General features: G+C 52.4%; 11 protein-coding genes across 11 annotated transcripts; 6 read left to right on the top strand and 5 right to left on the bottom strand.

Annotated features, from left to right (window-relative positions):
* Positions 1–1,039: 1,039 nt before the first annotated feature.
* On the bottom strand, positions 1,040–2,879 carry NUU61_002980 (putative MFS phospholipid transporter (Git1); the record flags this gene model as incomplete). Its single annotated transcript, XM_056653562.1, has 6 exons — positions 1,040–1,150; positions 1,211–1,481; positions 1,531–1,841; positions 1,896–1,914; positions 1,966–2,564; positions 2,667–2,879. The coding sequence occupies 6 exons, from the start codon at positions 2,877–2,879 to the stop codon at positions 1,040–1,042; spliced, it is 1,524 nt and encodes a 507-aa protein (XP_056514629.1).
* Positions 2,880–3,910: 1,031 nt separating this feature from the next.
* On the top strand, positions 3,911–5,506 carry NUU61_002979 (proteasome regulatory particle lid subunit RPN7; the record flags this gene model as incomplete). The annotated part of the gene is made up of 3 exons (XM_056653561.1): positions 3,911–4,372; positions 4,433–5,259; positions 5,314–5,506. 3 exons carry the CDS (start codon positions 3,911–3,913, stop codon positions 5,504–5,506), a joined length of 1,482 nt encoding a protein of 493 aa, XP_056514628.1.
* Positions 5,507–6,003: 497 nt separating this feature from the next.
* NUU61_002978 (putative alanine aminotransferase) lies at positions 6,004–7,887 on the top strand (the record flags this gene model as incomplete). The annotated part of the gene is made up of 3 exons (XM_056653560.1): positions 6,004–6,112; positions 6,317–7,569; positions 7,633–7,887. The coding sequence occupies 3 exons, from the start codon at positions 6,004–6,006 to the stop codon at positions 7,885–7,887; spliced, it is 1,617 nt and encodes a 538-aa protein (XP_056514627.1).
* Positions 7,888–8,482: 595 nt separating this feature from the next.
* NUU61_002977 (uncharacterized protein) lies at positions 8,483–8,722 on the top strand (the record flags this gene model as incomplete). Its single annotated transcript, XM_056653559.1, has 1 exon — positions 8,483–8,722. One exon carries the CDS (start codon positions 8,483–8,485, stop codon positions 8,720–8,722), a length of 240 nt encoding a protein of 79 aa, XP_056514626.1.
* Positions 8,723–8,940: 218 nt separating this feature from the next.
* On the top strand, positions 8,941–9,483 carry NUU61_002976 (ribonuclease III; the record flags this gene model as incomplete). The annotated part of the gene is made up of 2 exons (XM_056653558.1): positions 8,941–9,135; positions 9,358–9,483. 2 exons carry the CDS (start codon positions 8,941–8,943, stop codon positions 9,481–9,483), a joined length of 321 nt encoding a protein of 106 aa, XP_056514625.1.
* A 1,039-nt stretch (positions 9,484–10,522) lies between these two features.
* On the bottom strand, positions 10,523–12,196 carry NUU61_002975 (copper fist DNA-binding domain-containing protein; the record flags this gene model as incomplete). The annotated part of the gene is made up of 3 exons (XM_056653557.1): positions 10,523–11,850; positions 11,931–12,071; positions 12,121–12,196. The coding sequence occupies 3 exons, from the start codon at positions 12,194–12,196 to the stop codon at positions 10,523–10,525; spliced, it is 1,545 nt and encodes a 514-aa protein (XP_056514624.1).
* Positions 12,197–13,961: 1,765 nt separating this feature from the next.
* NUU61_002974 (uncharacterized protein) lies at positions 13,962–14,424 on the bottom strand (the record flags this gene model as incomplete). The annotated part of the gene is made up of 2 exons (XM_056653556.1): positions 13,962–13,994; positions 14,137–14,424. 2 exons carry the CDS (start codon positions 14,422–14,424, stop codon positions 13,962–13,964), a joined length of 321 nt encoding a protein of 106 aa, XP_056514623.1.
* A 140-nt stretch (positions 14,425–14,564) lies between these two features.
* On the bottom strand, positions 14,565–14,972 carry NUU61_002973 (uncharacterized protein; the record flags this gene model as incomplete). The annotated part of the gene is made up of 1 exon (XM_056653555.1): positions 14,565–14,972. The coding sequence occupies one exon, from the start codon at positions 14,970–14,972 to the stop codon at positions 14,565–14,567; it is 408 nt and encodes a 135-aa protein (XP_056514622.1).
* A 593-nt stretch (positions 14,973–15,565) lies between these two features.
* NUU61_002972 (putative C6 finger domain protein) lies at positions 15,566–18,243 on the top strand (the record flags this gene model as incomplete). Its single annotated transcript, XM_056653554.1, has 5 exons — positions 15,566–15,970; positions 16,040–16,152; positions 16,203–16,655; positions 16,710–17,299; positions 17,357–18,243. The coding sequence occupies 5 exons, from the start codon at positions 15,566–15,568 to the stop codon at positions 18,241–18,243; spliced, it is 2,448 nt and encodes an 815-aa protein (XP_056514621.1).
* A 513-nt stretch (positions 18,244–18,756) lies between these two features.
* NUU61_002971 (uncharacterized protein) lies at positions 18,757–20,417 on the bottom strand (the record flags this gene model as incomplete). The annotated part of the gene is made up of 4 exons (XM_056653553.1): positions 18,757–19,598; positions 19,666–19,921; positions 19,995–20,129; positions 20,199–20,417. The coding sequence occupies 4 exons, from the start codon at positions 20,415–20,417 to the stop codon at positions 18,757–18,759; spliced, it is 1,452 nt and encodes a 483-aa protein (XP_056514620.1).
* A 1,020-nt stretch (positions 20,418–21,437) lies between these two features.
* Positions 21,438–23,769, top strand: NUU61_002970 (putative chromatin remodeling complex subunit (Rsc9); the record flags this gene model as incomplete). The annotated part of the gene is made up of 2 exons (XM_056653552.1): positions 21,438–21,465; positions 21,524–23,769. 2 exons carry the CDS (start codon positions 21,438–21,440, stop codon positions 23,767–23,769), a joined length of 2,274 nt encoding a protein of 757 aa, XP_056514619.1.
* Positions 23,770–24,100: the final 331 nt, after the last annotated feature.

The raw sequence follows: 24,100 nt of genomic DNA, 5'->3' as shown, positions 1-24,100 counted from the left end.
ACACCGACTCGTTTTAAGCGCCGGTAGAGCAGCACATTTGATCCAATCACAGAAAGTGTTCACAACAGGAATTGATCGGATATGTGATTATCATTTTAATGATTAGGATAGCCCTGCTAGTGGTTGAAGTAAATGCTCCCTATTCGCCTTGCAGGAGGAGGAAAACGGTTTTACAGATGGACTTGAGCACTGTGCAGATGAATATTTAGAGATCTTCTCATAATACTTCTAGGCCAACTGTTACATACCCCAAACCAGCAGTCAAATTCTGTCTATGCTACCGCCGGGCGAAGCTAATTGACATATTCTAAAGCCCCTATGGAGAGCTTAAGACCTATTCTAACTGCTGTGCGCCAAAACGTGCCATAATGCTTTCCCCAAATCCATGAAACATAGTGTACAATACCGGGCCCCAACGGGTGGAACGGATGCTCCGGGACGGGACGGGGCGGACAATCGGGGATGATTTCTAAAGGACTAGTCTACGTGGATGCTAGGTATCTGGGATTGTCTCTTTGGCGGTGACCTCTAAACGTGATAAATCATAAGCGCCATTGCACTCACAACTATGTGCACAGATCATCCGTGGATGCCTAGCCCTTGACCAGGATCAGATATTGATTGACCTTGTTACTTCGACTATAAAACCAGTGTGACCTTGGCTATGCAGTTTCGCACTATTGCATGACTATCATTAGAAATTAGGACTACATACAATTGTGGCACCATCGCATCACCGAGTCAGACCACCACAGATCAGCACGGAGGATGCTTGCAATATCACAAATACGTCGCAGGAGGGCAGGATTCACGTCGCTAGGGCTTATCGATGCTCGGGTCGTCGAAGGGCCTCGTCAGGCGTCGCACACGGGCTCAGGGGTTACGGCCCATGTGGGTGGTTGCATGTGGGTGTCGACCCCGTAAAGGATTGATTCATTGTTGGAATAAAGGCTGTGAGGCGCAGAGAGATGGCCTGGTAAAGGGTGCAAGGCTGCGTCGGTATGCGGCGTTCAAAGGGACGGGCGTGGATGGGGCGGGGTTATTCCTGATCTGGGCTGGTGCTCTGGCTGTGGTTGCCCATGGTCCCAGTATCGTAGCCGTTGGCTTCGAGAAAGGCGCGGAATTTGGCGTCTTCGTCAGTGATCGTATCCTGTTCGCACAGAATGTCAGTTCGTATGATTCGAAGATATTCGTAGCGGCAGCACCATACCTGGTCAATTTTCGGCATCAGGAAAATAGTCAGTGCAGCACTGAAAATGCACAGTGAGCTGGAAATGAAGAAGGGATCCTGGCCCTTGCGGATCTCGTTGGGCGCGTTCTTCTGCGCGATCGGGATGACATAGGTGCCGACGAAAGCACCAATCTTGCCAGCTGCCGCCGCATACGAATAATATTGGCCACGGATGGCAGTTGCGCTGGTCTTGGCGGCACACAGACCGATATTGTCACCAGGCCCGAACTCACCGAGGGCGAGGAAGATGCTACTTTTTGTCAGTATGGCAAGATTGAGGCTTGGGGGGAATCACTTACCCGAACACCACGACAAAGGCAGCCACATTCTCCGGAGTGGCAAGCCACTTGTAACAGCCGGACATAATGAACCCAATGACACCCTGGAGGCCCACTCCGATAGCAAGGGTACTTTGAGGGCCGATCCAGTCACTGGCAAATGCCCCGAGAGCAGAACCCGGGATGTAGAAAAGGTTGGTCACGGTGTTCCAGCCAAAAGTCTTCCACATGGGTGCCGTATCGCCCAGGATTATTTTCAACCACGCCGAGGAATAGATGGTGAACGAGTAGGCCGAAAAGTCGTAGACGAACCAGATAAGGGAGACGACGGTCTGCATGTCACTGTTAGTTAAAATATGCTCGGTTAATGAAGGAGGGATTCGCACCAGGCGCTTCCAGTAGAACCTGCAACTGTCAGCCAACGTCTTATCTAACGAGAAAAGGATTCGCGCTCACTTGACGATCAGCCACACTGGGAATTTGTGCATGCGCTCGCGGTTGAATTCCTCGGGTTCGTTCATCTTCAGTCGCAGGTACATCAGACTAAGGGGAGGAATGACTCCCAACCCCAGAGCCACACGCCATGCGGCACGCAGATGATTCTCGGTGAAAATCAAGACAAGAATCATGGGCACAATTGCAGAAACCACATAGGCAAAGTCGATCTGGAAGTTGGTGAACATGATGAACCAACGATTGCGGTGGCCACTCTTGAGTTCCCCGGTGTTTTCTGCAGCCGCCACGGATCCAGCAGGATACTCGCCGCCGATGCCAATCCCCAGGAAAAAGCGATAGGCCGTAAGAGCAGCAAAGAGGCCATACTGGTTGCCACCAGCTCCGTAGGCACCGGCCGACAGGGCCGCAAAGATAAACAGGATCACGGTGGAAACCATCAAGGACCACTTGCGCGACCAGTGATCACTAGTATATCCGAACGCCAGCATTCCGACTACAGTGCCCGCGAAAACAATCGAAGATACGTTCTGACTGGCGGGCGAATTGGCATAGGTGTCGGGGTAGATCGTGCCCAGCATAGTATTGACAGAGCCGATCACCTAGATCAGTGCGGGTCAGTGTCGATTCGATTCCAACCCACATGGCCATCCCTAAGATGCCATTGCAGTCACTGCATACGCTAGGGAATAGAGAATACATACCCCATTCAGATAGCCATCGGAGAAAAGACCGGCACCGCAGGCGATCGTGGGCCAGCTGCGCTCCCAACGAGTCTTCTGCGGGTTTTCCAGCGGCGACACCTCGACCGGCGCCTCTCCGAGGGGGGCGGGGCCCTTCTCCGAGGCGCCATTCTGGAAGTTGGCCTTCCCAGAGTCCCCCGGTGCGTAGGAAATACTCTTGTGATCTGTGCTCATGCTTTGTGACCGGCGATAGTAGCGATTACTGACTCCGATTGGTTCGTCCAGTCTGAAACGCGCAGAATCGGCAAATTTCGAAGAATTGGCGCTGCTTCGCTCGAGAAGGAGTCTCCAAGTGAGCACACGACCAATGCAAAAGGCTAATTCAGGTATCACCCGAAGGCGCGGGGGCGTGATTGAGGGGAAACAGAGATGAGGAGGGGAGGAAGAGCAGGGAGATGAAGTTTACGAGCACCGTGAGAAAGAAAGGATAAAAGAAAAGAGCTCGCCTTATCAGGCTCTACCGAAGAGGCGATTCCCTTCTGGGGGTTAGCAAGAAGCAGTGCAGTAGCCCGATGGACCCCACGCACGCGGGTCGACAGTCCCAAGGTCACAGCGAGAGTGGAACCGGGCTAAGCATCGCCGTGAATCAGGCATGGCCAATGAAAAGTTTTTGTTCTATCATCTGCTCAAGTCAATGCTGGCGGTTCGATCATGTGGAAGGAGCCTTGGGCTCGGGCAAAGCCGAGATTCTAAGATGTGTTGTTCCGAGCTTCAACGCCTTATGGACAGATCGGCCCCTCGGTCCCAGTTTCGGGTGCCTTGCATAAATGGCATCGAAGAATGGGCAAATGTACCTGGTACTATAACCTCAGGCACAGTCACCTATCTGATTCCATTTGCTTGATCGCCGACCATGACAGGATGAGCAGGCACGTGATCTACAGACACGATGACAGGGGAGTAGTTTATATCCCTTAGAGAAGTTGAAGTATGCAAATAGAAAGATAGTTTCAATAATGAGCTCATAGACAGATATCCATGCGAGAATTTTCTTTGATGTAAATTCGACGAATCTCCAGGCATCGAAGGTCAACTGGTGAAGGGACAGTTTCGGTTCGGAAAATCATTCCACCAGCTGAGCTTGGGTCAGCTACGTGATGCACCCGGTGGTCTTCCCTCATCCAGTTCATCCTTGCTTTCTGTCATTCTTTGCCCTCGCCAATCCCTGTTGCTTCTTGCTCTCCACCAGTCCCCTTGTCGTCACCATGGGGTCTGATCCGCAATACATCAAATACCCCGACCTTGCCCTCGCCCAACATGTCTTCAACCTCTCCAACCCTTCATGCACTCCATCCATCCAGCAGACTTCATTGAAGAAACTGCAAGATGCGATCACCGAGTACAAGATGGCGCCATTCTACCGACACCTGGCCCACCCCGTCGAAGGTATTCTGAACAACTCCGGTGAAGGTGTACCGCAGCACCCGCACAACGCAGGGACCTCCAAGCCACTCCTCTCTTCCAACATGCTCGCCTCGCGCAAGTCGCCGCAAACAATCGACTTTCCGTGGAATGAGGAGCTCTACCAGTCTTTAGTCGAGGATAACAAGAATGAGCTGGCAACCTTCCAGAAGGAGGAGGACGACGCAGAAGAGGCCGCCGGTGAGACCGAGGTCCAGGCCGCACGGGGGAAACGGGCTGAATTTTGGGCCCGAGTCGGTGACAAGGTAAGAACTTTATTTCTTGGCCGGGAATCTGATAGCATGTGTTGACTTTCTCCCTCATAGGACAAAGCTATCGAGTCCCACGAAACCCTCCTCGAAAAGACCGGATTCCTGGGCACCAAGATCGATCTGGTGCTCGCGATGATTCGAATTGGCCTCTTTTTCGGTGATCTTGTGTTTGTCAAGAAGACTATCGAGCGAGCGGAGACCCTGGTTGAGAGCGGCGGCGACTGGGACCGGAGGAATCGTCTCAAGGCATACAAGGGATTGCATCTGCTGACGATCCGCTCTTACAGCCTTGCGGCGCCTCTTCTCCTGGACAGTCTGTCTACATTCACGAGCTACGAACTGTGCAGCTACTCTTCGTTGGTGATCTACTCGGTGCTGGCGGGATCGTTGTCCCTCAAGCGCGTGGACTTTAAGGCCAAGGTGGTGGATGCGCCGGAGATCAGAGCGATCCTTGGTGCCGGAGAGGACCAGCTGGCTGCGCTCAGTGGGGAGACCTCGGCTGGTCCTGGTGCGCGGGACGAAGAGATGAAGGACGCAACGGCATCCAAGTCCACACCCGGCGGTGCCACCACTGCGATTAACCTGACTACACTGGCAACCGGCTCGACTTCGCAAGCGGAGAGCGAAGCCCCCGTGGATTTCTCCCCGCTGGCCAACCTGGTGAACAGCTTGTACAACGGCAATTATCGCTCGTTCTTCGTGGGGCTGGCGGCCGTGGAGGACCACTTCTTGACGCAAGACCGATACCTGCACGAGCACCGAGCATGGTTTGTTCGGGAGATGCGTCTCCGGGCCTACCAGCAGCTGCTGCAGAGCTACCGGGTTGTGGGCTTGGGTAGTATGGCCAATGACTTTGGAGTTACGGTGGACTACCTCGACCGGTACGTACCATAGAACCTAAGATTCTCAATAAGTTGATTAACAATCGATTCTAGGGACCTTGCTAGGTTCATCTCCAGCAACCGCATTGCCTGCACCATCGACCGGGTCAACGGTATTATTGAGACGAATCGCCCCGACGACAAGAACAAGCAATATGCAGACGTGGTCAAGCATGGAGACTCGCTGATCACGAAGATCCAAAAGTACGGCCAAGCCGTACGCCTGCGTGGGAGTGAGCGGAGTTAAAAGGGGATGCGTCAATCTGCGAGACCGTGATCGTGATCCATATTTGACTGGAAGGATATCTCCTGTCTGTTACTAGAATTGATGCATGACATACTAAGTATTCCAAGTATTCCAAAGGTTGTCTCCGCGTAGTGCTTATTTGTCTCCGCAATGTCGGGCGGCGCCGGAGTGGCAACTCGGCATCGGCCAGGCGGGCAAGGGAGATTTTCCCGAGGAGAGCTAATCCCTGGGTGGTTTTCAAGTTACGCACTCCGAAGTATACACCCTTTCTTTCTCTACTCACTGTAGCTATAGCCCTTGTAGTCTTCTCTTGTATCTCTATCTTTCTCCCTTCAACGACTCCAGGGCTTGTGGGGAAGAATGCTGAGTCACACATCTCACCGCCGGCGCCAATGGCGGGTTCTGGGAATTTTCTCAATCTCCTGACTCGGTCCACGGTCACGATTCATTAGGCGATTTGTGTTGGGCTCCATTTGACCTTTGGTTGACCAGTCGCCATGTCCTGGCAATTTAAACTCGCATCCAGCGCGCGGGCGTCTCCGCGGTGGCTTACCCGGCCTAATGGGGTCCTACTTCGCCCGGCAAGTGCGGGGAGATTACCCTCAGGTACGTGGGATGATGTCCTTTTTTTTATATATAGATTGCGCTCGTCTTATCTTGCATTTCCCCTGCATCTCGTCTCGTGATTCTCATAGCCCCCCCACCTGCCCCTCCTCTTGAACTGGCGGATTCTCTCTCTCCCTCCGAATCGCCGTTGGGGATATATTCAACCATTTTGAATCCACTAACATTTCCTTGCGCTCGACGCAGCCCCCGCCATGACTCAGACCAGTGTCTCCGTGACTGCCAAGCGCACCCTGGCCGACTACCACTCGTCCAAATGCCTGAACCTCGACAACATTAACCCCTCGGTGCGGGCCGCCAAGTACGCCGTGCGCGGAGAACTGGCCGTGAAAGCGGAGAACTACCGGCAGCAGTTGGCCGACGGCGACCAGTCGCTGCCCTTCGACAGCGTCATCTTCGCCAACATCGGCAACCCGCAGCAACTCGACCAGAAGCCGATCACCTTCTTCCGTCAAGTGCTCAGTCTCGTCGAGAACCCGTTGCTGCTGGAGAACCCCGAGGCTCTCAAGACGTCGTTCGGATACCACCAGGATGTCATCGAGCGGGCTCAGACACTGCTGGCCAATGTCCAGAGCGTGGGCGCCTACAGTCACAGCCAGGGTGCGCCGGGGATCCGCAACAGCGTGGCCAAGTTCATTGAGGAGCGCGATGGGTTCTCTGCCAACCCGCAGGACCTGTTTCTGACTGGAGGTGCCTCATCCGGCGTTAGCACCCTCCTGAACGTCATCTGCAACGGCCCCAAGGCCGGGGTTTTGGTCCCTATCCCCCAGTACCCGCTGTATACTGCGACGCTGTCGTTGCTGAATGCGCAGTGCGTCCCGTACCTCCTTAATGAGCAGGAGGCGTGGGGTACCGATGTCAATGTGATCTTGCAGTCTATTAAGGATGCCAAGGCCGCGGGCATCGAGGTGCGCGCCGTCGTTGTGATCAACCCTGGCAACCCCACCGGTGCATCGCTGAGCGCCGACGATATCAAAAAGGTCATTGATATCGCCGCCGAGGAGAGCCTGGTAGTGATGGCCGACGAGGTATACCAAACCAACGTCTTCGCGGGCGAATTCGTCTCCTTCAAGAAGCGGCTACGCCAGCTTCAGCAGGAGCAGCCCGGCAAGTACGATGATGTCGAACTTGTCTCGCTACACAGTATTTCCAAGGGCATGGTTGGTGAGTGCGGTCACCGTGGCGGGTACTTCGAGCTGGTTGGCTTCGACCCCCTGGTCCAGGAGCAGATCTACAAGCTCGTCAGTATCGGTCTGTGCCCGCCTGTCGTTGCGCAGTGTCTGCTTGAGACTATGGTTAACCCGCCGCGGCCGGGACAGCCCAGCTACGAGCTCTACCAGAAGGAGTACAACGGCATCCGGGACGGTCTGTACCAGCGGGCCCACGCTTTGTACGACGCTTTCCAGCGCATGGAGGGAGTGGAGTGCCAAGAGCCCCAGGTACGTATTCTCTTTTCTTTCTTGGATCTATTCTGAAACAGCTAAACTTATGATTGGTAACAGGGTGCCATGTACCTCTTCCCCACCATCAAGCTCCCCGCCAAGGCCATCGAGGCCGCGCAGGCTGAGAAGCGTGCCGCCGATGAGTTCTACTGCCTGCGTCTGCTGGACGCCACCGGTGTCTGCGTCGTCCCAGGCTCGGGCTTCGGCCAGAAGGAGAACACGCTGCACTTCCGCACGACCTTCCTTGCGCCCGGCACCGAATGGGTCGAGCGCATTGTGAAGTTCCATGCCGAATTCATGGAGAAGTACCGGTAGATGTTTAAACAAAACTGCGATTCTGATTCGCAAATCTATATACTCGACAGGTTCACCCGATTCACCGCCACGCCATTTACGTGAAACGAGTCTGACATGTGCTTGCTCTCTACTCTTGCATTTTCCGTGCTCATATCTTGGGGTCTGATTTCACATCTCCCTTGATACCTTTATAGACTACTTTCTCTATTGGAGCTGCGGTAGAATTCCTTTTGCTTGGATTCTTTATTGATGGGATTTTCGGGGCATCTTTTGCATGTGGTCTGTCAGGCCGGACTAGATAGCTGTCGCTGATATTGAGGTAGCTTGTGGATATTTGATAGAATGGACTCTGCTATGGCAGTAAAACAATTAGGATTTGTGGTGTCTACTCCTATTCTATTGTAGCATAAGGCAGCAATCCATTTTGAATGACACTGGGTCTTGAAGACTAGGGGTTTGCTTACTTCCCTTACCTGAATTCTATTCTTCATTCACACCTCTCCTCAACCTCTTACTTCATTCACTTGCCTCCTCAAGCTCTCATTTTCCTATCTTCTTTCTATCTTCTCACTTTCCTCTCCTACCTACCTACCTCAACTGAAAGAATCACACTATGGCTACCAACCAAACCCATCTCTCCGAGCGCGAGGCACTCGACATCGTCCACAATATAACTGGATACACCTTCATCAACCCGGAGCCCTTCTACCAGGCGCTCCTTACGCCGAGCCCTCTCAATCCAGAAGGAAACAAGGGCCTCGCTTTGATTGACAGCCAGACCCTGCGGCTTGTACTTGCCACGGAAGGCTACAGACGGCAGGCTCCCAGAGGCAAAGGATCCATTTGTTTCTGAGGTTATTGCATCGTGTTTGCTTTTTATTCTTTTATTTATATTCACTGCCCTGTCCTCTCGCTTTCTTGCTTCCTTACCTTCTTCTTATATACTCCCTCACTCCTTCACTTCACTCACCCATTCGCCCTCTTGTTTATTTATGGTGTGCTCCCTATACATGCCCGAAGCATGATCTGGCCAAGGCTAACCCCTGATTCGAAATAGGAGCAATCGCTGCAATGATCCAGCGCCAAGCCAATAAAGAGAATTTGGCAGATAAGGGTGTTGCACATGGCTTCGATGCCTTTGTTCTCGAATACAACGCGCAGTCTCGCACGGTTTCGATCTACGGAATGGCCACAGTGGTCGAAACTATTTTGGGGGCAATTTATGTGGACTGTGACTCAAATATGTTTATCATGGAAAGTGTTATGGTCCGTCTCGGACTCGTGTGGGTTAATTAAGTTGATGTGAATAGGGTGCTTTCTTTTGACTGGTATGAATCTATTTCTTGTTTTTTTTCTCTTACTATCTCTTGGTGCTATGATACAAGTCCCCAATACTTTATGGGCCCTCGCTAGAGTTGAATAATAATTCAGCTTTGGATATCTAGCTGATTCATGAATAGGAATTATTACCCAGGTATCAGGGGTTAGGAAAACCAGGACCATGTCAACGAAGTGACACAGGAGGCTTCGCCCGTGGCCTTAACAGCCACTTCATTACCTTATAAACCCCCGCCGATCCCCGCTAAGCTCACGCAATCGTCCCAGTCCTTCTAACCGAATAACCCCGAAACAAGGATATTCCCTGTAGCTTGCCTTGCTGCTGGCTGCATGCAGGAGCTAAGCCTTTGCCAAGGACATGCACACTCGAGGCCGGAACTGTACTCGCTGTACTCGCTGCAGCAACCTGCTGCAGCTCACGTATACTAGATTGCCCGTGCACTGTACTATATATGATTCGGATCGATCGAAAAAGCTTGGTATATGCTCAAGCCTATTAGATCATACCTTGAGGATCCGGTTTATCCTACTTTTCAGTATGTATTTCATTATAATTCCTTATTTATGCTCCCCAAACCCTGTAGAGGCAACAACAAAGCCTGGCTACAGGTCTTCCAAGGTTGTCTACACACCGCTACTACACACTAAACCAAACCCGGTAGCCCGGTAGACCCCATTCGTGACTCGGTACCCCCGAGCTGAATGCATTCTAGACATGGCTTTCACATTAGCTGCAGGGTCATACGATGATGACGATCTGTAAGCCAAGACCGGGGTTGAACATAGCTGAAAAAAAAAAAGGCCTGTTCAGTGCCGATCAGCTGGACAGCAAGCTGCGTTGTATCTGCTCACCGCCATGTACCCCAGCTATTCAACAAAAAAGTATTACATACTGGAAACTATCCCATTAACGGACAGGATATACCTGGGCATGCCGAGGTTGGCATATATGGGGAAGTGAATGGCTGCATGAGGTATATCTCCATAAAAAGAATAATTTGTACAAGGCATCAAGGGATATATTCAACTAGGTATAGATCATACAACCATAAACCACAGCATAGTCCAAACCAAACCCCTCTAGATTGATGCTATCATGGGAGGAATCTCTAGATTGGCTAATAGAACAGGTCCAAATCAGGCATTTCTCATCATCTCTCATCAAGGTCATGAAGACGGTGTGGAGGTGGTGGTAAAGAGGGGAGCTGCAAGGCAGGCCCTCGGACGAATCAGAGTGGTAACATTTAAGGGGAAAAAAAGAAGAAAGAAAGAGAAGGGGAAGGAATTGGGAAAGACCACACCCCCGCATGGACAACTATTGCGCCCAAGATTGTCGGAAATAAGATTCATCCAGTGGTGGGGTGGATCCCGAATCAGCAAAAAGAGACGCCGGCCACACAGGCACCGAGTCCGGCGGCGAGGGGCCGCTCGTCATAGATGTTGCGGTCGTCATCGGCGCCTGCGACATGCCATAGTTGTCCGGCGCGGGGACCGATTTCGGCTCCAGCCCCATGCTGGCTTGCAGCTGGTGCTCGAGCGCGGCAGTCGACTCATTCGCCGATTTGAGGAAGTCGTCGATGTTGATCGAATCGAGATCATTCGACGACAGAAGCTGCGTCTGAGGCAGGCCAACCAATGAGGACGCGGAGCTGAGGCGGAGGTGATCCATGTCCGAGGATTCGCTCACGCTGTGGAGATCGTGGATGTCATTGCTGCCGGCATGTCCCAGACCCGGAAGTGGCCCAAACTCGTCCGCTTCGGAGAGATCGCCCGAGGAGGATGGTGGCGGAAGACCAGAAGGATAGGAGTGGTCGAAGCTAGCGTAGGATGGGGTTTGCGTGCTGGTGGCTGGCACATCGGACGAATACAAGGGGAAACTGGACCAATCCACCGAGGGAGCGCCAATACCCGCAGAGCCCAGTGGCATGTCTGAGTCAGGGGACGTAAAATACTGCTCCTGATAATGATCTTGGAAGGCCATGCATGTAATCGGCGAGTTGGTCGTCGTATTCGGGAAGGAGGTGAAGGTGGAGACATCGAGCGGCGGCGGCACGCTGGTAATGATTTGTTCCAGCGGAAACTTGTCCATCGTAGCGGGAGCCGAGGTCGGGTTCGACGGTTTATCTTTGGCCTTGTCCAGGGCCGAAGGAGGGAGTGCGGGAGAAGTGAATTTGTCTAGGAAGGACGGGTCAACGGGGGTTGTCGCGATATCGTCGGCAGCCGGCGCGCTGTCGGGAGAACCCTTTTGGGACGCTTGTTGTGATTGGGGTCGCGGCTCCATCGACAAGGGGAGGGGGTCTTTGAGGAACGCCGACTGGGTCAATGGTAGGTGGTCTACCGAGCGACGAGGCATGTCGGAGGGATGGTGGATAGTATGCGATCGCGGGATGGTGTAAGGTAACCCGCACTTGTGGGCCATATCATTATGTTTATGGGCAGGTTTGTGGTGACCATCGCGGAAAATCGTCAGCGTCGACTCGGATTTTGTCGATGTGAGCAAGGGCTTCCGCGGGGGTTCAGCGGGGGCCGAAGGTTGAGACAAGGGGAGGCCGGTCTCGGGCACGGGGTCCAGATGGTGTTCCTTTTTCAGCGCACAGGTGCAGCGCTGGCCATGGCAGCAGCCACAGCGATGATGGGAGTCCTCTGTAAGGAAATCTAGGTCAGGAAAGCGAACCGAGGCAACCAACACCTAACATGCTCACGCTTGAGATCTCGTTTCTCACCGGTATGACAGTCGGACGAGTTCTTCTTCTTGTCGCCGCACTCGCATTTAACGTGGGTTGTCCGAGACTTGCGTAGACCGCGGCAGTGAGTGCATTGAGAGACTGGACGGCCTTTCTTGTTGATGTGGGTCAAAGGGCGGTCTGATCGAGTTAGCATGGGCCCATGCGACACGCACGGATGAGGACGTACCACTGTGGTGACAGCTGCTGACCCGGTGACCCCGGACGCAAGCTTCACAAGCCCACTTCTCACCATCGATGAGCATCGTGGCTACTGTAGAGCACACATGCGACTCGAGGAAATAGTAGGAGAGAAAAGAATAAATTTGAAAGAGAATCTCCGATCGAAACCGGAAGAGGAAGAATCAAGCCGTCAAGGCGAGTTTAGCCGATTCGTGAGGATTCGGACCGAAGGGTAAGAGAAACAGAAGAAGAAAAAAAAGCAAGGGTATCTTAGGCAAAAGGTCCCAATGCGCAGAAGTTCAGACAGAACGCCAGTCGAGCAGTGTACACACGATTAGCCACTGAGGCTACCGTACTGAAGACTCCAACGTAGAAAGGGTGGAAACCATCAAAAGGAAGAAGTTCAGAATAGAAGGGTATAACGGGGAAGGTCGGGTCGAAGAGAGAAAAAAAAGGAAGGGGGACCAAGCCTACGCACCGTTTGGCGCCGGCCGTGAGACAGGACACCAAGTACCGGTAGTGGCGGCCAAGATAGAAAGCGATCGATATGGCGAGCTGGACTCACACCCTATATGGAGGGAAGAAGAAGGAGGAGGGAGGGCGAGGGTTAATAACGGTATTTTGGCGTGGGATTTTCGCTGCGTGGGTGGTGGCTGTGGGTGACCGCAGTCGAGAACCAGGTACATCCAGAGCTACGTTGGCACAGGTGGAGGGGGAGGTACCGGTACCTGATGTATTTGATACTCGACTTTTCCATACACATACAGGACAACCAACTGAATCAGGCTGTCTAATGGAAAGTATAGAAATACTATAGAAAGGAGTTGACTTGCAGCGAAACTACTTTTTTTTTTTTTTTTTCTCTTTCTTTCTTTCTTTCTTTTTCTGTTCAATCTCAATCCCTTTGCCAGTTTCATCCCTTCGAAATCCAGACTGTGCCTTGGTCCCCACCGTCGAGTACATTGGCCATCTCCCACCAAGCGTCACTTGGCTGAAGGTAGGGTTTCGTTACGATTCACACTCTTCACGCAAAATTTGTGGAAGGATTCGTGGATATGCATTGATTCTGGTTCTCTCTAATCCACAGTTCCTTCCCAGACCCTCTTGCCTTTTATCTTCGTACCCTTCTTAGGGTGAACCTTGGATCATTCCCTCGACTTGTTTCAATTACGTATGCACGTACCATGTTCCCCCCATCTCTCCAACTGTCTGACCGCGAAATGACCACGAACTCGATCCCCACCGAGAAATGGATCTTAGCCATAAAACAAATCTGGGGCACATCCCGACCGTGACAGGTTTTTTTTTTCTTTTCTGCGTTTTGACTCTCTTCTCTTATGATCTACTCCCGATGGGGGGCCGAACCAATGTTTCAGGGGGCTGTCTGGCGCTAAACTTCCCGCTCTTCCCTCAGGATTCAGGTACCAGCCTTCTCGAAGAAGGTTTACCATTTTTCTACAATCCCTGCACGGCGTGCCATTGGCAAGTCAACTGGTTTTGGGGCCTCGGATGGGGCTGAAATTGCATGTGGAAGAAAAAGAAACGAAAAAGAAATCTTCAATTACTGCATGGATATTGTACCATCTTACCATACCAGTATGTGTGCGATGGCGTCAGGGTTCCTGCTTCGGGCGGGTTGCAGATGAGTTTTTTGGGTCCCCGTGATCTGCGTATGTAACCACCCCCCTCCACCAATCAGAGATCTGCTGGTGGTGGATTCCGGTGTCCTGACCGTCTCGGCGTGAACGGGCCAATCAGAAGCCCGGGAAACTGGGCCAGCAATTAAAATAGGAACAATTAAAATGACACCGGCCGATCAGGGGCTTGCTTACTTCCAAGATGTATATCCTAGGATCCTTGGATATTCCAGATGTAGATAATCTGAGTAGATGCATTTCTATATTTAGCATGGAAGGAATATAGATATGATCAGCATGGATTTAGCTCCAATACCTGAATAATTGGTCTATCATCACAGGGGACAAGAGAACGGAAAGCAAGAGTAGCAATCCCTAGTACAAACATCAAGGAGCAAGACGGCCCGGGGGTATCCTTCAGAAATCCCATAGCACTCCCTGAGCTTCTTTTCCAGCTCACTAAAATCTTCCTCCTTATACCCCATTTCTTTCTTCTGGGCGTTAATCAATCCCCATCGCTTTCGACTCAAGCCCAGGATCTCATGTTGCAATTCCTGAATTCGAGTTTCAGGCAAATATGGTTTCCTGCGGCGCAGGAAGAGTGCGTCGTCCATATCATCCAATGCACGGAGTCGATATTTGTCCTCAATGCCAAACTTCAAGCCCAAACACATAGGGCAGGACTGGTCCAGTTCACAGCTTCCAAAGGTGTCTGGAAATATTGACGAGAACCCTCCACACCCGGGACATAACCAACCTTTGCCCCGGCAGCGCGGACAGTTACCATGGAAGTAGTGCTCGAGGGCATCCCTGCTCACTGTCTTAGCAAAACTGTCTCAGCAATAAACTCATGGGGTGGAGGAACATCCCGGCCATGGGGGTTTACAACCATGGTGGTATTAGGATCATCCCTTTCATTTGCCTTGGGAACAGCCGAGTCCAGGAAGCTGCTGAGCAAAGTCCTGGGTGCAGGCTTGTTGTGGGCACACCAAGTCATGTCGCATTCAATCTCGTCAACGTAGACAACTTCAGGGCCAGACATCTTCCAGAAGCCCTGACAAGCTGGGTTGTGATAGTTCACTTCCTGCATGGTGATAGCAGAGGCACTAGTCGCACGTTCATTTTCTGGAGCAGTTGTGACGAGAACCATCCATGAGTTGTCGGAGTAGATTAAAATCAGGTCATTTGGATGGACTGCCTGGCTGAGAGTGTGAGTCGTCATTGTAGATGAAAATTAGCTTGGAAATAAGATGGGAATGATCAAAAAAAAGACCGGAGAGGTAGTCGACTCAAGACCCATCCATCCATGGATGCAAGTCCACAAGTATATCATGTAGATCACGTTGACATCAAAGTGTTCAATCAAAACCAGGTCATATTAAATAGTTGGATCTCATTGAAATACCTCAGAAGATTGATAGGAAATGCAGCGAGTTATGCAGTTGACCATGAAAGTATAGCAGAAGAGGGAGGCGGATGGAAATAATTCCCCTCCGCTTCGAAGGGAAATAGTGTTAATCCGCAACGCAGAAACAAAGGCCCGTCCTCCGCGCCAAAATAATATCTCGAACTATACTTTCAATATACTCTCGAGTCTTTCTCTTCATTAGACCAAAATTCATTTTGTCCACGATGGGGGTGTTGCTTAATGCGGCGCTCTCGGCACTAGCCCCTTCAAAATTCCCCGTGCAATTTAGCCCGTAAAAACCTTGCCTCTGGCTCTTTGCGTCCTGCACCCACTCGGCCCCCCATCTCCCGGAACCTCGCTTTTGTTCGAACCCATCATTTTTTGTGTGTTTCTGGGCTTCATCGGGCATGATGAACTCTCGCGAACAATCTGACATGCCTCCGGCCCCCTCTTACCCATCCCCCAACGGTGCGCAGATGGCTCAGGGTGCCATGCCGTACTATGGCAACCGTCAGATGACCACCGACGAACTCCTATCCGCCGAACTCTCACGCGAAGCCTCCGGCCCGAGCCTTGCCGATGGATCGAGTAATGGTGTCCATCACGGCCAGTCCATGGTCCTGGGATCCTCCAATGCCGATGATATGGGTCGAGGCACGCCCGAGGATCAACACCAACACCAGCACATGCTCCAGTTCCCCCCGAGTCAACAAGTCGGTGTCGACCCAAACCATGACCTGAGCTACGGTGAACAAAGTGCGCGCAAGCGATCCAAAATCTCGCGGGCGTGTGACGAATGTCGCCGAAAGAAGGTATGCTGCACTCTGCCGGATCAAACGCGACCGCGATGTCAAGCTAAACGCGTGATCTTTTTTTTTCAGGTACGATGCGATGCGAGTTCGGAATCGGGCCTCGAGTCCTGCACCAACTGTCGCCGCCTGGGTGTGGTGTGTCAGTTCAGTCGTGTCCCGATGAAACGCGGTCCCAGCAAAGGGTACGGGGATACGTGCGCCACCATGAGTATCTCGACTGACGAGTATACAGGTATATCAAAGAGCTTGCCGAGCGACTTCACACCCTCGAAAGCCAGATGCACCCCCCCATGGTGCAAGCCGATGTGCCGTACCAGGGCATGAACGAGGTGTCGCTCCCCCGAGGGTACCAGGACTTCACTTCGCCCGTCGACTCGGGTCCAGTCAATTCCGCCAATCGCAAGAGAACCTACTCCGTCTTCGAGGGTCTGCCTAGCTCGTCGTTCGCGCAGCCCTCATTCAACGCTCGCACCTCACAGAATGCCTTTGATGCGTCGGAATCGTCGGCAGACCCGTACAACCCCACAGTCACGAGCGGCAGTGCTCCCAAACCCGGAAATCTATTCTGGAATCCAACGGGCAATGAACAAGACTTGCCAAGTGGTCTTGAAATGACGGATCTGCCCAAGCATGAAGGCGATGATGATATGACCCCCGTCGCTCTGGACGAGGGGGCCCTTGATGCGTACGTGAAAGTGGGAATTGCCTTATGAAGCTATCATCTAACAGCTATCCGCAGGTACTATCACAAGATCCATACTCTCCTGCCGATTCTCCCCCACACGAAGGAACGGACGCTGGAGCTCCTCCACCAGTGCAATCGCGAGGTGCAAGAGATCTTCTGCTACGCATTGTACACGATCACTCAGACCGACTTGTCTCGCTTGGCAAGCAACTTTGAGAAAGTCACTTCGTTCGACAACGCCCAGGATCTTCTTCTGTACCACACTCGCCAGCCGCTGACGGTCCACTCCACTGCCGTCAATTTGGTTTGCCTGCAGACTCTTCTGTTTATGATTATCGACTGTGACACACGTGGCCCGGACAACTTCATCCTCAAGGATGGTATTCCGAAACAAACTTTGGTCCAGGCTGCTAACAAGCTCGGATATGATTTGGCCAAGAGCCGGGGCCAGTTGAAGAGCAAGCGGTCTGCAGACCCTGACATCGACTCGGATGCCAATATCACTCGACGCAACTGGGTCTCTCTGATTATCCTCGCCCGGTGGTATGCTATTAGTGTGGCAGATGCAACCGTTCTGGGAAGCTATGAGATCGGTGGTCGTGAAGATGAAAGGGTGGTTGGGCAAATCACGATGGGAATTGCTTGTAAGTGGAATCCCTAGATCTATTTTTTGGGGATCTATTGCTGACGATGTTTCTTAGCTTATTCCACATTCCTCTTGGAGCTGGTCACCTTGGCCACTGTCGAGCACAATGTCTGCCAGACCAACACCGGTCTGGGCGGCATGGTTGGAGTCAACTTGGTCGCGTCTCTTGAGCGTCTGGCGGAGATGCAGGATGTGTTCAGCATCCACGAGCTACCCGAAAACACGACCACGCGCCCGCTTTACGAGAGCCTCCAATCCCAACTCTACTGGACCGTTCGACTGCTCATCAAGCGTCATGTCTTCGTCTACAGCCCGTATGAGATCATCTACTGTGCGCAGGAGGTGATCAACGAGATGCACAAGTCAACCATGCAGGCCCGTCTGCCCTCGCCATTTGACCTGCACTGTCTGGCCCTTGCCTCGATGACCCTGCTCGAGGCCACCGTCCTCCCGGAACACGCCAACGGGTGCTGGGACTCCCTGGAGAAAGTCGAGGAGATTCTCGACTGCCGCTCCAAACGCACTACTGAAGCCACCGAGTTCGACAACGTCTTCGGCACCCCGGGCTGGGATGTCAAGCTCCGCATTTTCCTGGAATGGCGCCGCGTAAAATCGCAAGAGAGCCAGCTCCAGGATGCCGTGAGCTCCGGCCCGACCAAGGGCTCCGCCCAGCCTCCCGTCATGGGCCCCAACGAGCAGCGCTCGCTGCAGCACCTCGCAGACCTCGCAGTCGGCGCCGAGGGTTCCGTTAGTCAAAACGCCCCGTCCACGCCGCCGCCCGGTCTGTCTTCCACTGAGCACGGTGACACGTCTCCCAATCTCGCCCCACAGCTAGTGCAGTCGCATGGCGGACCGGGCCGCGTTGTGGTCGACTTCACTTTGCTCACCAAGGAGGGCTACCTGAACGTCTTCTCTGGCTTAATCTATCGCCGCTCCCGCTAAACTCTTGTGTTGATACCCCTGTGGTTTCTGTGCCGTGTCTTGTTGCTGCCCGGAAAAGTTTGCGCCTTCGCCTTCTTCTTATCTGTGGCCTTGTCCGGACTACTCAACTCCCCTTCTTTCCCCCAGTCCCAGATGGGTTAATACTGTTCTCGTGTGTGTTGAGTTTGCTTTTTTTTTTTTCTTCTTCCCCGAGGCTCGGCCTCTCCCTGTATTTTAGTGCTTTTCTGGTTACCATGTCAGCAGGCGACGGAGTCGGATATGTTGGAGTAGCTTGCAGTTCTTTCGTCGAATATCATCTATCTATGTTGAGATAACTATATACTTCTCTTGTGGTAATCAATACTCGAAAATCTGAATATCAGTCAACATCTCACCCCACTTGGGCATAGCCCCAATAAGCAATGCTAGGGCCGCTGCTCCCCAGAAAATCACTTCTGTTGGCACCACATCTTGATCTCGAAGTGAATCTCACCTAAAGAAAAGAAATCTGTTGACTTTTGCTCTCTCTCTGTCTCATGGCTTCTTCCCAAACGCAAATCGCCGCCAGGTCATCTCCACGTCCCGGCACAGAGCCATGAACTTGTCGTCTTCGATCAGTTCACAGATCCAGTTCTCGAGAGATGCGATTCGCTCTGGGGTCGGTGCGTCCAGATACAGGGCTAGGGGGTCTTCTCCTGTACCGGGAGTGGGATGGAGCAAATGATCAGGGGCGATGGTAGAGGGGATAGGAGGATGGCTCTGCACATTAGGCACTGCTACATCTCCAATTACCGGTTCTGGAGGCCGTGGTTCGGTTTCGGTTGTATTTGTAGTTGAAGCAGTCCATGGACCAATTTTCAGGGTCGTAGAGGGCGCTGGTGAGGCAATCTGGGCGGGAGCTTCCTCTGGGTATGGCTGCTTTTGTGTGATAGACTGCGACTGCAACTCAGAAAGACTCGAGTGGCAACGGCTCATAGCCTCGGGCTCCTTTGAAAGCTGGGTTCCTTGCTTTTTACGAGGCTTTATGGGTCGGTCAGTTGCGATTGGTTGTTTTTGAGACTGTGGTTGTTCGGCAGCTTTGCTGGAAGTAGCAGACCGGGATGTCTTGCCGCGTGGCTTCGAGAATGGCAGGTCTCTCTTCGGTGGGAGCATCTGGTTAAGCTGGTGGATGTCGTGATAGGCTGGTGCTGTTGAAGTTCGCACGCTGGCTCTTGCGGGCTCTCTATGCTGTATACTAGATGGTAGGATAGTCGGTAGTTGTCTCGGACCGAATACCTCGAAGCTCTCACTCGGAGCATGGGTTTCTGGGGGAATCGGTGTCACAGTAGGGACAGGGTATTGAATCGTGCTCGAGGAGGAAGATGGTCGGCTAGGTGCTGCCGATATTTATTCCATGTCAGATGGCTCATGCGCCATCAACAAGATAGAGCTATTCGGACATACTCATCATCATCCCAGGTCCACAGGCTGCCGTGGGATAGAATGGGAGGGTAGAACTGTTTGAGGTGAGTGGTGTGCTTGCATCCCTTCCAGGCGCAATAAAAGAGGCATATCCCGAGTTCCATGATGAGGACGAGGGTGGTCTTCGGGGTGTTTGTGCAGGACCACCTTCGGTTAGTGGGCAGTTAATGGAGCTCAAGAGGGCCAGCGCCGTGTAGTAGTCGCGATCCGATGAGAACTTGATCTGGAATCGGCGGATCTGGTCCCACCCAAAAACATGTCTAGTCAGAAAGAATCGATTCATCCTGAGGTTTCTGGCAAAATTCACACACATGGGTGTTAGTCTGGGGATACTTGACTGCCAGACAGGGCGTCTTGACCACGACGGCAAAGGATGGTTTCAATGCTGGGGTGTTCTGGTTCAGGCCGAGCAGCCGCACAAAGTTTGCGAGATCAATTTGTTCGTGCTTCACGCAAGTAATCATTTCTTAGGTTATTCATTGCAAGCAGGCTTTTTGGGCAATGGAGATAGGTACCACGATGCCGCTGTTTTGAATCACCCTCAGCACCAGCTCTGCTGGTCTTGACACAGTTCCTGGGGACTGCTCAAATATGCAGATGATGTCCCCATTGCCATTGATATGGCTCCAGGTAAGTGGTCCGACATGGTCGATGGTGGTGGTGGTGTGCGAGAATTTGGCGAGTGCCAAACGGGTTGTTTGGGGTATATTATGGTGAGGAGGGTGTTGCATCATGGTTGAATGAGATGCTTAGGAAGAACTGGGGTTATAATTGATTTGATGTCGCCTTAAGGTGAAAATGGGATGGAATGATGGAGACGCTGATACGAGAAGAGGATGAGAACTAATCGATGGACTCACCTTTAGGTAGTCACTCTAGACAGTTAGGACACTTTCTGGCGCATAAAAAAACAAAAATTGCCCTAGGAAGCTAAAAACTACCAAACATCTGATTTTTGCCGAATCCTGCAATTTTGTCCTGCAATTTTGTCTGACACAAGGAAATTCGTGAAATTCCTGTTGCAAGTGAATATAGGGGAAATCCCTAGTGAGGCATCTAAGATGTTTACGCCTGAGGCAGTGATAATTCCCAGAGTGGAATAGCGCAGGAACAAATGTCGGTATCGGAATATCTGTTGATCCGCCAACGCGCCTCCAAGCGCGGACTTTTGGCTGATCAGTGCCGCTCCAAGTCCAGCTCCAAGTCCAGCTCTCCAGGGCCGCATCATAGGCATTGGCAATTATCCACCCTTTGCAATCTGTCGCTAACATCTCTTCCATCTGCGCAAACAGTCTACATACCTGCAACTCTGTTTTGCCCCGAGAGCAGTGGGTTGTCTTGCTGTCGCATCCTCGCCGCGAGTCTCGACAATTGGTTGAATGCGAAAACTGCGACCTGCCGTCCACCACGCACGGACTGAGCTCGCTCAACAGCTTGGATCGCTGTGGCCTTGATTCTGTCGCCGACTTACGCCAAATTTAGACACAAAATCACCAACCTCCCTGCGATTTTGCCCTAGCGATTCGATTCCCTCGAAGGAACGCGAAGTATCAAGGGCACCAGCCGTCCAGGACACATTGCCACTGAAAACACAGAGCCTGTGGTATTGAATACTGTTCCGCAATTAGTCGGCCCCGACTCCTTTGAAGTGGTCCTGGTCAATCGGCTTTTCCTTAGGAGACATTGCGTCAATACGCAACCCTGTGCTTCAACCCACCAATTGTGCCTAGTCGTCGCATCTTCGAAAAGTCAAGATGTCTACCCCTCGAACCTCGTTACGACGTAGGAACCCCCATCCTGCGACGTGGGCGAGGTCTTTTTTTGCTAACATAAGAAACAGAGGGCCTACGCCAGGCGCCGAAAGTCAACCAACCCTTTATCCCCGACACCACCCCTGCTCGTCGCTCACACCTCAATCATAACTTCGAATCACCACAGCCAACAGTAGCCCTTCCTGTGAACCTGAACCCGGCTGCCAACCCACAAAGTGCGCATTTCGCCGTCGATAGCTGGGATGGAAAAAACCAGGCTCAGCTCCCAATGTCGACACGAGAGGTAGCCACGCCAGGAAACCGGCCTTCCCTTTATGCCAATCTTCGTGACCGAAAAGGAGCTAGGCAGCCTGACTATTATGACACCTATTTCCCTCTCAATTACCTTGAGGTCCCCAGGAGTGAGTCGACCCACCCATTGCCTGGAATCGAGCATGGCGCTTATTTGGACATTCCAGCGGATCATATCTATAAGCGTGCCCATTACGGTTTGCAATCCGACATACCTGACGAAGTTGACTTTGCGCTATACCACCTGGTGCAGATTTCCAATCAAAGATGGGATAAGTTCAAGTTCGAGGGCTTCCCCTTGCTTGCAGAAACTCTCATGCAAAAGGCGTTAGATATCACTTTGCTCTGCACGGGGGTAAAATGGGAGTTTGAGCACGATCCTCGAGAATCGAACAATCGCGTCAATGTGCTGAACTCATTGCACGGAACCAGGGACATTCTTGATAAACTCCAGAAACTCCCGACCACTCTACCGAATGACACGCTTGAAACCTACGAGTTCAATCATCAGCTTCGAAATATCAAAGAGGCCACTTTGGTTTTGAGAAACATGGTGTTATTGAAGGAAAACGCATTTTACGTATCGCGCTACGCTAGGGGCTTGCTGCGAGACTTCCTGGTCATTTTGATCAATACGCCGAATCAGCCTCGCCTGAACGAGATCAAGAATGACGCGCTTGATATTGCGGAAGAGGTCACCAAATTCCTGAAGACCGACCCTGAAGACCCCCTGTGGATTTCCTTGGTCAAGTGCCTGGACTCGTCAGATCGCGCCCACGTAGTGAGAGCACTCTGGGCTCTCACACACTTCGCGACTGAGTTGGACGATGCGGAGGGAAACCGGGCCATGGACAGCTTGGCCAAACCAACTCTACAACAGTTGTACTACCACACACTCCTGGATCTCGACAAAGATATTCTGAGTGGTACACTGGATTTCTGGTACCAATACACTCTTAGCCGCGAGAACATCGAAACACTGATGGACGTCATCAATTTCCCCATCGTTTTTGTTCCGCGCATGATCGCGCTTCTGACCTACGAGGCTCGGCCTACCAAGCAAGAGACCGTTCTTCAGGAGGAAAAGGTGGCACCGGCACCCTCTGAAATCCCCCGCGTGCCCCCAGAGCTCTTGAAAGAACTGATGGAGCTATCGGAACCAGAACGCAGCTCCCAGTGGCTCCGCTGCTGCTTCGTCGAGGATGCCGACTGCGAAATCACACAGATAGCCCTGTGGCAGGCTTATCAGAGTCGCTTCGCGGATCCTCGTATCCCGGGAGGTGGTGTTCTTCCCGCTGCAGAATTCATCAAGAACGTCAGCAACACTTTCACCAATGCCCAAGCGCAGGTCATCAATGGCCCAGGCACAACCACCAAGTTCATCATCAAAGGCATCCGGCCCTTAGTGGCAGCATGTACTTTTGCAGGCTTCCCCTATCTCTACTGCCGATGGGCGGACAATTCCAAGCCGTCAAAGATGTGCCAACGCGCATTCACCTCTCCCACGGATCTCCGAAGCCACGTCTTTGGAGAACACATGAACCTTGAGCCGACCGAGACCCCAGGCCAATACAAACTGGACACTGCAGAGTCCCCCATTCATGCTTGCCAGTGGGACAACTGCACGCGGTTCCGCGCGTCCGGACCCAGCGCCAACACGGCCATGGTGGCTGGCCATGTCTCGTCCCATCTACCCGAAGACCGCCCCGCCGATGCAACGCCTCCCAGCTCCAAACGCGCTGTTCTCCAAGAACGCATTGTCCGCAAGTGGTATTACATGGACACGCCGATCAACGAGAAGGGTGAGCCATTTGGTGTGGCCTACAAGGCTGCCCTGGTGCTGCGCAATATCGCTCGAGGGCTTCCGAACCGGACTGCCTCAAACTACGGCGGTCTGCCCTGGAAGAAGGCCTGCTTCATCAGCCAACGGCCCAAGATCGCAGAGGTCTGGGACCGCAATCGCGCGCTACGCAAGGAGCTCACCGAGCTGATGATGGTAGTTGAGAAAGAGGTCGACTACTAAACTTTTCTTCATCTTTGCTCTTTATCTTGCGCATCTCTAACTTTTGTACGACTAATACCCTGCTTATTGATTTGTTTTCGTCCGCTTGGTCCGCTATTCCGTTTTCTTACCTGCTTGCAGCAGTGGTAAAACGGCAATGCATCCGCCATAGTGGCGTCTTCTCTCGTGTTTTCTTTCCTGGTTTTTCTGGCTATCTGCTTCGATGGTGGCCGGGCTTGTATGCAAAAAAAGCGCCCTGGAAGAGTGGAGTTCTTTCCGTGGGATTCGGCGGGTTGGTGATGATCTTGATCTTTCTGGCGTCTGTGGTTGCCGAGGACGAATAGAATTTGAC

Source organism: Penicillium alfredii, assembly GCF_028826965.1.
Source record: "Penicillium alfredii strain IBT 34128 chromosome Unknown utg000004l_segment0_segment0, whole genome shotgun sequence".
NCBI lineage: Eukaryota > Fungi > Ascomycota > Eurotiomycetes > Eurotiales > Aspergillaceae > Penicillium > Penicillium alfredii.
Note: the sequence above shows the minus strand (reverse complement) of the source record. Positions and strands in the feature narration are given on the sequence as shown.